Here is an 11726-nt window from a genome sequence, read left to right on the forward strand (position 1 = left end):
GGTGGTGTTCGCATTGATGGATGTGCCTGTCTTACTACGTGATGTAGTTGATATTGTCTGCATGCATAGACTGTCAGTCTACAAAAGTCTTTTTTTCATTCTCTTTGCACTCAGTTTAAATGCCTACTTTAACATAGGGTGATGTCCCTAAAACTGAGAGTGACAGCTCTTGTCCTTGTGCTTAAGATTTTTTAATTATTAGCATTGGATCTGCGCCATCATTGTGATCTCACTAGTCTGCTCAGTTTTCAGTTTTACAGAATATTTCATTGTGGTATACCAGAAGGAGCTCTGAACATGCAACATGCCCTATAGTACGCTGTTGACATTATCGTACCATGCTATAGCTGTTAAGTATCTGAAAACTGTTTCCAGGTGTAGAAAATTGGTACTGACACTCTAAGTGTTTAGCATTATGGTAAGCGATGATCGAAGACAGCAAAACATTAAAAAACATTCAAGACACTCTAGTAAATTAACTAATCAAACCATTTTAAAAGGTTATTTATTTGTAACTTAAGTATTCAACAGAAAAAATACGCCAAAAGTAAGTATTTCACATAGGTTACAACAATCATCGGGTTGTGGCTTAAACCCATAATCATTTTTGCATACTTCCATTACAGCACCTAGTGAACGTGGATTTTATATATTTACATATTTAGGTAATCATAAAGTAAATTGACTGGCATTATGCTCATATCATAATTAAACAAAAAGGAGTTATTTTGGGGGTTCACCTACAGGTAGCCAGTTTACCCAGCTCTGTAAAATTTCATGAATACAATCCCAGAGTATTAAAGCAATGTACCAGAGTTTTGTTAAAAATATACCGAGTACTGATGATATAGGAAAACGATACTTGTGTACAAAAGACTTAAGGCAAATCATCAGTGTTCCATCAGGTCAAGGATGTGTATAGGTGGATTGCTGTCTGTGTGCCAAGACCAATGCTTAGCCTCTTGTGATCCGCTGTTAGTCTCGGCAAACCGTAACAAAGAATGTGAATAAACCGGAAGCTTTCTTGTATCATGCCCCGTTTTAGCAGTTAACTGGAAGAAAATCGTCTGCCAGCAGTCCAGGGATATTAGTTCGTGATCAGATCCTAAATTATGCTTCAACATGCATTATCACAGCAATACTGAAAATGGGAAGAACAGTCAGCAGCTACATATGTGTTTCATCTGCTTTAACTCCCTGAAAATTTCATATTACATTAACTTACTGAAAAACACAGATCTTTGCATCCAAACAGACTGAAAATGTCACAATATTGCCAGGAATTATGTTCATACCTACATAGACAATGAAGGCACAAGTTGTATGGCATATAGGCATTACAAAACAATATACTGATCGTTTATCAAAGTTGCCAGGGCCCTGTTAGTGTTACAACGTCAATAAATATATCAGAAATGTTATATCAAGCTTATCAAGAATATAAATTGCATCATTTGCAACAAAGAAATATGTTAACAAAAAAACCAGCATTAAGGGTAAACCATGCCAAAGAAAACAGTAAACAAGTCAACACCTTGAATGAGAGTGGGTACGCATCATTTGCAGATACTTTATATATATATCCATTAGAAATTCAGGTACTCTTATATGTGAGGTGCATAGCTATGCTATGGTTTATAATTATGCGTAGTGAAGGCAGTCAACGTAAAACCGTGATGTGCAATGTATAAGCATGTTTCTCTACACATTGCTTTTGAGGTCTAAAATGGATACTTTCAATACAGCACATCATGCAATCATGCATCATAGTATTTTAGATCCAGATTTATGCATGTACATGTGAAATTTGTGCTTTAGTTTTAACTTAATTTCTTTTTGAGGAAGAAGCAACAGGCTTGTGAAAATATACTTTGAATTTCAAAGACACATGCAATGTTTCTTGCATCATCAACAATAGCTACCATCAGCAGTTTGTTCCAAATATGTACATGAAATTAAAATTTTAAAGAAATAGAGAATAGCAGTGAACACCATTTTTGACAGTGGCAAAAAAGTTCATCCATGTGACACTTTTTCCTGTAAAATTTCCAATTCTAGATGTCTTGCATAAAAAATAAAACTAGATCCTGTATAAGCTGTAACATATAAAAATGATTACACAAGATCTCTCGATATAAAATCCTAAACATCCAAATTGCAGAGCACACAGGAGATCCTATCATAAACTCATTTTCTTTTGGATATTTGTGGTTCTTGACATGCACTATATAAATATTATGCAAATTTTGCATAGATAAGAAAACTTTACAGAAATATGATTAAAACATCCTCGCAGTTTAAAAGAAACTGTTCAAGAAAACCTTTGTGCGCATTTACACACATGCAAATGCAAGCATATATGAATGCATGCACATATTTTATTACAAAAATAGTTTAAATTTTTGATAGAACATGATGAGAAGAGAAATCCTCAACAAAAGTCAGACAGACGATCTTAACACATTATCTGCCACTAAAGATAACTACACACCAAACATAATAGCCCAGTATGATATCCTAGCAGGCAGGCAAATATGACCATCACATCATGATCTCTTCAAAGTTCCTGTTTTGCATCTTTTCCTTGCAGCTTAAAATACTGGTCCTGAAACCCAAACCATATAGCAAAAATAGAAAGATTTGTAAGTAGGATTTCAAGAGACAGTGTGTGGCTGCATCCATATTAAGAATAAGCACATATTTTTTCTTAAAATAAGGAAAAACTTTTTTTGGAGGTATGCACCATGTATTCAGACAGTGGCAAGTATTCAATGCAGACAAGGTGAGAAAGGTCTGTGTGTACTGGTAGCACTTGACAAGAGACCTAGATGAGATTACTGATGAAAAAATATTTTAAAAAGTGGGCAAAATATTTAGAAACCAAAGTCTTCACTTACTGGCTACTATTATTAGCAATTACTCGAGAGTTTAGAACTTGTGCACACAATCTGCAGAGCAATCCACTCTGAATATTATTCACAACTGAGTACACATATCTGTGCCATCAACTTGCTTCTGTTTCCTCAGTAGTGAAATATTTAGTACCCATGAAGTTTTCTGAAGCATGTACCATGCTCAGGTGACAGTTGCTAAACCCTGAAGCTTTGGGAATGAACCAATCTCTTTAGACACCAATGAACTCATAGTATTAGACCGTTTTCTTGGGAAGTTTGAACAAGCTGTTCTTTTATCTCCTCCCTTTCCCCCAGTGGCCCTGAACTCACTTCATCACAGTGCTAAGTGTGCATACATAATTTGATCACTACTTACCTGTACAGATCTATCACACACACACTGAGATTCTAGACTATGAGTTGGCTGCTCTATGTGCTCAAAGCCCTCTGTTCCCTGTGGTTTATGTTTCAATCGTTGTGAAAGTGCCTGAAACACAAAGCAGTTTGTGTACCTTTATTACTAAAATCCTTTGTTAGTAATGATATCCATCTTATAAATAAGCAGTGTGCCAATATGTTCGTGTGTGTGGTACCTTAATTTTGATTCAGATCCCTTCCATTTGTTGTATCCTAAGCAAATCTGACAGGAATACTAATTGTTTTTCTATAGGAAAGTTCTGTGCTTAGTGTAATTTTTTCTGGAGCATCTTTATTTTAATGTTTATTTTAGTTGTTATAAGACATTATTAGTAGCTAAAAAAAATTTCTTTTAATTTATTAAGAGTAAATTTTTGCAATTATGCAGTTTCCTAGGAGAGCACTGAGTGATTACAGCCTGTCAGTCAAAGTGGATGTCAATGGATCAATACCAGGTACTGTTGCTAGTTATATGTATAATTTCAATTTTGGGAGGTACACAACAGAAAGAAAATTTATATTCAACCAGGTTATGATAATTTGATGGGAAGTTCTGCAAATGAGAGCTTGGATAAGTGTCACATATTTTATGCTACAAAATGCAATCAGAACAGATTAAAAACAGTTTTAAAAAAAGCAGTAGAGGATAACTGAGTATGTGACTTTTCTTATCAGAATGTAATGGGACTGCAAAATGTTTAGGCAGGATTTAGGTAGGCTCTCTTTTGATGATTACGCGAGTTTAAAATGGAAGCTCTCTGACAACTTGCTTTGAGGCAGAAAATAGCAGTGAATTACTTTCTCACCTCCAACACCTTAGCATGGTAACAGAAAACCTCTGGAGGCATAAGATTTTCTCGAGCAAATTCTTGAGCATTTATGGCAATCTGGCGAGCCTGCACAAGGAGATGACAGCATCTGAAGAAAGTAGACTAGACTGTCACACAGCAATATGAAGAAATATAACTACCTGAACTACAAGTTAACAAAGTTCATGACTGATCCCAATTCACTCATCAAATGATGTGTGGCAATTCTGAGGAAGTTATATCACTAAACAGTCAAACTCTCTTCTACACTGCCAGAAGTCAGAAAGAAGGGAGGAGAATTCATGCTGCCTTCCCTTAGTGCTGTAATGTGTTTACAAAAAACCCTCACCGACCTCTCTATCATGACTTTGTGCCCACTTTATTTTCTGCAGAAGATCACTGAGGTCTCTTTTGAATGGAATATAGTGTTTCCATGGCAGCAAGCGTTTGTAAAAGTGCTCATAGTACTCAGACTCCTGCTTGAGAACAACAGAATCCCCAGCAATCAAGTATGGGAATCTATAAGCTGCAACTGTGCCATCGATGTTAATCTGATACTTGCTCTGCAACACAAACAGTAAACACAGGGTTCAGTATGTTAAGCAGCTTGTCTACAAAGGGGATACTGACAAATTCCATGAATGTTAAGTACCAATTTTCAGTTTGTTACTTATGTCCTGTCTTCTCCCCCTTGACATTTTGAATGGCTGCTTTTCTTCACCCACCCTAAATCCACTGTCTACTTCTCACCAGTCAAGTCTGTTTGTTTCTGCTGAAACCACCGCCATCTCAGTCCACTCAACTTCAAAGCCTTTGTATTCTAGCCTTTTGACAACTCATTCTTTCCCTGTCACATAAGCTTTTCATTTCTTCAAACTCTGAACTTACCATACATTTCTTTTTTCACTCTGCAAGAATTATGCAAAAGTTACAGTAAGGAAATTTCCCCTTTCCTGACATTTTACAGACTTTTGGATTGCCTTCTGTAAACTGTTTTCTGGACTTTCTTTGCTTTTCCTGTTCTACCTCCCCCACCAGTATACCTTGCTAGCCAAGGTCTCCATGAACGTTTCAGCTTAATCAAAATCAACTACAAAACTAGTGGCTATCAAAAGTTTTCATGATTTAAAAATTAAAATTATTTAAAGGCACACAGGCTATGTAAATTTACAAAGAATAATAGAAACTAGATGTATGGGTTTTGAATAGTTATAAAAATAGAAAATTATTGTGTGCACACATTCATGAATGCATACAGATAAATCTTTAAATCTGTATGCACTATGCACACAACATGCCTATAAAAACTACACAAATCATGAAGGTGAAGCCAGACATTTCATCTGGCAACAAAAAGCAATGAGTGGTTTAGCCTGATCATAATTCCAATTAAAATGATACACAGATCAGCTTAGCATACATTTCTGATTTAATAACTCATTTGCCAATCTGTTTTCCGCTAAGCCAGATATGTCTCAAAACAGATTACATACCCTACAAGAAGCACTGCACTTTGACCACTATAGGCATGTCTCTCACATTCTTTTCTTAGACTATAACATTTCTTGCCACTGTAGTAAATCCGCTTAAAATGCCGTGCAAAGGCATGAATTCTTCATCATCATCATCATTCCTTGTTACTCCTCGAGGAGCATAGGGCCGCAACAACACCTCGCCAGCGAACCCGGTTTTAGGCAGCCCCCCTCAGTTGGGCCCATGTGGTTCCGGCAGCATGAATTCTTACCTTGCTTTTATCAATGCAGTCTTTATCTAAAACGCAGAGAGAAGTACCTTAATTTACAACCCACCACAAACACAAATCTACCTTGAAAAAGTCAAAGAACGACACAGGTTTGACAATTTGTCCATATTTGTTTTCATCCTTAGGGAAAAAGAACATGTTGGTCAGGGCAGCATCAATCATGTCTGGATGTTTCCTACTCATTTCCACCAGTTGCAGCCGCTCTCGACAACTGTCACGACCTCGCCAAAAGGCAACGTTTGATTTGTTTTCCCATGTGGGGCCTGTGTTAGCTTGTACTGACAGCATATCCAGGGACACTCTGAAAAAGAGACACCACCACAGTTTAAAATGACAGAAAAAAAGAAAAATACACAGCTAGAGCTTGCTGTGTGGTAGATTACTTAAAGGACATGGAAGAAGGTGTACTGAAGTTCAACCTTATACAGCAAAATCACACAGACAAATAAAATACGATTAAATGAAAATAAAGTCTTAACACTGTTACCAAAGTAAACACAAATTTTTATCTACAGACCATGTGCCTTCAATATAAATAACATTTAGCCCAGATTATTGCCTGACACTTTATAGAAAGCAGCCATTAACAGCTAACAGTGAATTAACTGAACCAACCAAATCTTCAGTTTCACAGAACTTCTTAAATCAAGCACTTTCTAAAAACATGCAATAAACTTGAAACCTAAACATTTCGTGACACTTATCAGTACACTACATCTAAAACAGAGAAACACAAAGTATCATCCACAAGAATTAACTCTTCACACTACAGATGTCTAACTCAGAAACCAAGTGTACTCTGTTTGTCAACTATATGAATTTTGACTAGATTGTAAAAATTTAAAACTGTTCATAGTCTTAAATGATTTTAAAAATACCACAATTAAAATTTATTGCATATTGACAACAATTACAAACAATCAATTTTTTTATGCATGAGACAAAAACAGATTACTATGATGTTTTAGAATGAGAATACCTCCCCAGCATTTCCAGCGTGGCTTCTGTAATGTCATATGTTGGCAAAACAATGTCATAAGTGGAGTCTGAGCCACACCATGAAAGAATAGGTACTCCTCCATCTTTTGGATGACGTGTTTCCAAAGGCCAGTCACCTAAGTTGACAAAAAACTCCACATCTGCCAGCTTCACCTAGTTGATGAAAAAAAAAAAAAAAACCATTAAAAATATTGATATACTAAGTCAGTAAGAAATAAGAAAAACCGCAGACTATTGTCTGCTTTAATTTTTCTGTTCACCTTCTAAAACACATATAAGCACAAGATAGATATCTATAACAAGTGAGATGAGAACAAGGGTTGTTGTATTTGAGTGTCAATGTACCTTTACCAATATACATCACGACATGTAGATGCAAGAGACTATAAGGAAAGATATAATGCAGCATGCTTTTTTTTTACTGCTGAAATCTCAAATTTCAAGCTACCAGCAGGCCAGAAAACTGCACAATGCTAACCTTTCGCACCAATGAGAGAAGAATAGCATCCACAAATATCTTGAAATCTATTATGGTCCCATAGGTTTTCCGATATACCTGTAGAGGGATAGCAGAATGAAGATACTAAAAAGAAAATAATGAGTGTATACATAATAACGTTATAATTAAATGCCACCAAGCACATATGCATGCAAGCACACATATAACTCATAAAAAATAATATAGTTTAATAAGTTTAAATTTGTAGTCTGTTTCATAACTAATTTGTTTGTTAAAGAGTAGCAGCACATTATCATTAGAAACAAATAATAATAATCATGGTGAAAGCTTTTATAGTGTGGTATCCAAGCCAAAGCCAGGCTCTTCACGCATTACAAGCACAAACACACAAGACAAAATTCCTGTGGCTCTGTAGTTACTGGGAATGTCAGGTTGTTCTTCTGCAGGATGCAGGATGACATTCACAGATCAAGATGTCAATGAGACAGAGCTACAGTCACTGGACTGGAGCAGAATAGATTAATAATCAAACTCCTAAACCAAATCATTAAGAGATGATCCCAAAGCAGAAATTGCAGTACAATTTTGACTTCTACTAGTCATTATCATTTGCAGATGATTATGATTAGTGTCATCTGCCATGTTTTCTTTTGACAAACTGCTAACACTCTTGTCTGTGTGTTCATTCTATCATTCCTTGATTAGTGTAATTCCACAATATCAGTGAATAAAAGTAAATTAGGAAACTATCAAAAGATAGGACTGTACTTCACGATCAATAAGATACCCCAAAATATCTCTGCTGCTTGGCCACAAATTTAAGCAAAAGAATTTAAAACCTTTCTTTTCCAACCTGTCCTGACAGTGACAGCTTCTCCCTTTTCTTTTTTTTTTCACCTTCAACTGCTGTTCTTGTTTGAATGTTTCAATGACTTATTAGAAGGAGAGAAGTGTTCAGGAGAGTTTGTTTTCTTTTTATAAATGCCATGAGCTCCCCCATTAGTGGGAGGTATGTGTATGGAGATATTTATTATGACTATGTCTTGATTAGACTCATTCCACTATAAGAGAGGGTTAAACATTATACCTATTACCACAAAGAAAACTTCATAGATCTTATATTCACCCTACAGATCCAAACCCTAACACGAGAACTGGAAACTCCCAAAAGAGCCTTATACAGCTGAAGTATAAAGTAGCAATGCACAACTACAAATTTCATCCGCATCTTGTGTTTCCTGGGTGAAATGCAAGGCTTTTGTCACCTTATTATTGATGATCTTGTAATGGCATAAGCTATGTCGCCCCTGGTCACTAAAGCGTGTCACAATCTCTTGAGCCACAACATCCATGTCAATGTTGGAAAATGGAGATAGGTCATCTTCAATCTGCTGATAATGGTCTGGACATTCCAGCTGTTCATACCAAAAAGACAGGCTGGGACAGGGGCAGTAGCACTGTTCCTGGTAGATGGTTCCTGGACACCAAAGTACAAAATACACAATACACTATCACTATTGATTCTCACATTATTGTCTTGAGCTATTCCTCTCCATCATCTTTAATCTCTAGATTAGCAAATGAAGCTGACTGGACAAGCTAATCATCCTACACGCAGTAACCTTTTGGGCAATAGTTCTTTTTCCATCTTTAGATAGAATGCTTGCCTATGCAAAACCAAACCTGTTAAACATTATTACATTTCAATATTGACAGGAGCACTTTCTTCATGGTTAGAAATTCAGAAGAAAATAGTAAAGCTAATGTAAACCTTCTCAAACTACTCTACAATAATAAATTGGACAGATGCAAAATTATTCAATCAGAATTTAGATTTATGTACACTTCCCTTAAAAAAAATATTATTTCAATCCTTTCACACAGCTTGTTTAAAGAACCAACAAATTAGAAATCCTGATAACTGAATTTAATGCATAGTAATTCCCCAAACTTGGGAAATTAAATGCCTTTTGCATACGAGATACAAGCCTTCATATAATGGCATTTATGGAAAGATGTCAAATTTATGTCATTATTGAAAATTTTTAGTTTATCAAGGATACCTATAATGGTAAACCTGAGAGAGTACCTATTAAGGTATATCAAGAATGGATGGTGCGTTCTGTCGCTCTACTTCTTAAAGCTTTAGTAGTTAAAGGACAAGCATGTTTAAGTCAAGTAATAGCAGTAGTATATTATGCAAATCAAACATTTCTCTTGTTTGCTTGGTGTTAAAGATTAAGAAAATTTAAGAGCAAGAAAATAGTTTCAAGCAGAAGCGCCTATGAGCACCAGAAATGTTAAGCCTTCATGTCAAGAAAACCTGTTAACCATTAAATATTGTGTGCCGGACCTGAGGCTTTCATTTTTCCTCTGACTTTTACTCGCATTAGTAACTAAAAATGAACAGTACATGTCTTTCATTTTGGGCACAGCTCAGATGTGTTACCTTTTAAAGTTATACCTTACTAACCAAATGCATTAAAAATGTGAAACTCTTTCTAATATGAAAGGCTCTTCACAAGAATCATTTCATGCCTGGACAATAAGGACGTAAATGAATCACTGATTAAAAGGTTTATTGTTTTATGCTGCACTTAGTTTATTCCTTGTTACTTCTCGAGGAGCATAGGGCTGCAACAACACCTCACTGATTGAAAAGTTTTATTGTTTTATGCTGCACATCATCTCATAATTAAAACATGCTGCAGACGTATATATATATATGTGTGTGTTTGTGTGTGCATGTGCAAAAATGTGTCCAAGGATACATGAGCAAGGAAGAAACATGCTGAAACCAAGGTCATCCCAGGAAATAGAGCAAGCATGTGTCAGTGTGAAGCAAAAGGCATTGTTGCATGGCATGTAGTAGTTGTGGATCCTAGGTAATACCAAAGTGCTGTCTAGGATAAATAAAATGTTATCTTACTTTCTTTTTACCTGAAGCATCTTGTTCAGATGCAGTCAAATAATGAGGATCTAGAGATGTATCAAAAAAAGCATTCACTTTATTTACACATCTCAATTAAAAATGCTTTATTTTAAATAAAGTGCACAAAAGCACTTTTTTATCATGCTTTCTTAGCTGAAAACTTTGAGATTCTTTATACCTGGTAAGTGATATGGTGATTTTCCCACTGCTTGTCCATTGTACCAAATGTGGATATCTGTATCTAGTGAAGAAGCGTAACTTCTTAGCCTGACAATATAAACACCATCATGGCGGTCCAGAACATCCACACGCATGCGAACTCTCTCCTGGTCATCACGTTGATGTATGCTGACTTTGAAAGGATTTTCTCCAATTGATTCTGTGATGCTGAAAGATGTACACAGCCAATTCTAAATGCTTTAAAGAGTGTGTTTCTGGCATCTGTTGCATATAATAATGCTGATTTTTAAATTCTTTGAAAAGAAAATATATTCTAATACAAAATGTTTGATGACAAGGACGTTTTGCATACTCCATAAATCTCACATGCGTTTTGGGCTGATATTGGCAGTGGAATGTGGCTGTGCGTTCGGGTGGGTGCCCATGTGTATTTCCTTTTCTTTCTTTCTCACACCTACAAGTATGAGAACCTCTGAGTGTGGGTAAAGGATAATGGGGGAATTTACAATTACATTTGTGATGAATTATTATAAATTATTATATGTCAGGCTCACAATAAAACTCTCGCTGCAATTACAGTGCGTATTTGTGTCTTGAATTTAAAGTTGACGATTTTAGTTTTTGCTAATATAAGTGATCAGTTATGTTATTAACTAAACTGTACGATAGAATCACTTCATTTTTCAATTCCTTCATTGCATGCTGTAACACAAGCTGGTGCTATATACTTACTTATTTCCTGACGTGTCAACTATTTGAATGTAGAAGTAGCGAACAGGTAGATTGACATGTACTTTCAGTCCAGGTCCCCAAACAAGGCATCTCTTGGGGTCGATCTGTGCTGTCTCAGCAAATGGCAAGAGTAGAGCATAGCAGACGACACAAACTGTTGCAAAAAAGTTTTCGCTGAAGACGAGCAAAAGATTAACGCGCATGGTGGGTTTCTTTTGCAGAGGGTCTTAAATCGAAAATTTATTTGATCCAAACTAATAGCATAAGTTAGGGCGAAAAATCTAAAGACTGAGAGAAAACAAGTTCTGTAACTACCAATCGCTACACACCGCTGTTGTACTGTCGTGACCTACATTTCTGTACTGCTGCTGTTCCATTAACGAATACTTCTTTTAGAGACAAAGTGTCTTAAAAATACACAAATTAAAATCTGTTATTTAATTATAAAACCACAATTAACTATTTTTCTTTGTTTAAAATGCACTATTTAGACAGAAAATTTAATGCTTTTAAATGCTGCAGAATTACAACCAACTTTATC

The 11726-nt window shown here is 35.8% G+C and overlaps 1 protein-coding gene across 3 annotated transcripts; it reads right to left on the reverse strand.

Moving 5' to 3' along the window:
• Nucleotides 1–488: 488 nt before the first annotated feature.
• Nucleotides 489–11557, reverse strand: LOC112553166 (KDEL motif-containing protein 1-like). Of its 3 annotated transcripts, XR_003096969.1 has the most exons (12): nucleotides 11186–11557; nucleotides 10452–10660; nucleotides 10282–10320; nucleotides 8607–8818; nucleotides 7360–7437; nucleotides 6862–7034; nucleotides 5946–6183; nucleotides 4474–4683; nucleotides 4118–4207; nucleotides 3271–3381; nucleotides 2492–2605; nucleotides 489–2096 (listed from the first exon to the last, which is right to left on the reverse strand). XR_003096969.1 is itself a non-coding variant. In XM_025220210.1 (11 exons), exons 1-11 carry the CDS (start codon nucleotides 11386–11388, stop codon nucleotides 2558–2560), a joined length of 1611 nt encoding a protein of 536 aa, XP_025075995.1. In that variant the 5' UTR covers nucleotides 11389–11555; the 3' UTR covers nucleotides 489–2557. The 3 variants fall into 3 exon arrangements, 2 of the variants coding, with proteins under 2 accessions (XP_025075995.1, XP_025075996.1); XM_025220210.1 differs by having other exon boundaries at nucleotides 489–2605; nucleotides 11186–11555; XM_025220211.1 differs by lacking the exon at nucleotides 10282–10320 and having other exon boundaries at nucleotides 489–2605; nucleotides 11186–11550.
• Between the last annotated feature and the right edge of the window lie 169 nt (nucleotides 11558–11726).

This window comes from Pomacea canaliculata, linkage group LG12 (assembly GCF_003073045.1).
Source record: "Pomacea canaliculata isolate SZHN2017 linkage group LG12, ASM307304v1, whole genome shotgun sequence".
In the NCBI taxonomy this organism is placed as follows: Eukaryota; Metazoa; Mollusca; class Gastropoda; order Architaenioglossa; family Ampullariidae; genus Pomacea; species Pomacea canaliculata.

Bases quoted from the DNA above. Each gene is read 5' to 3' on its own strand.
- LOC112553166 (XM_025220210.1), bottom strand. From the start codon at position 11,388: ATGCGCGTTAATCTTTTGCTCGTCTTCAGCGAAAACTTTTTTGCAACA. The intron at 10,321-10,451 runs GTATAAAGAATC...ATACATCTCTAG, and splicing joins ATCACCATATCACTTACCAG to ATCCTCATTATTTGACTGCA. The intron at 7,035-7,359 runs GTTAGCATTGTG...TTCATCAACTAG, and splicing joins TTCTCTCATTGGTGCGAAAG to GTGAAGCTGGCAGATGTGGA.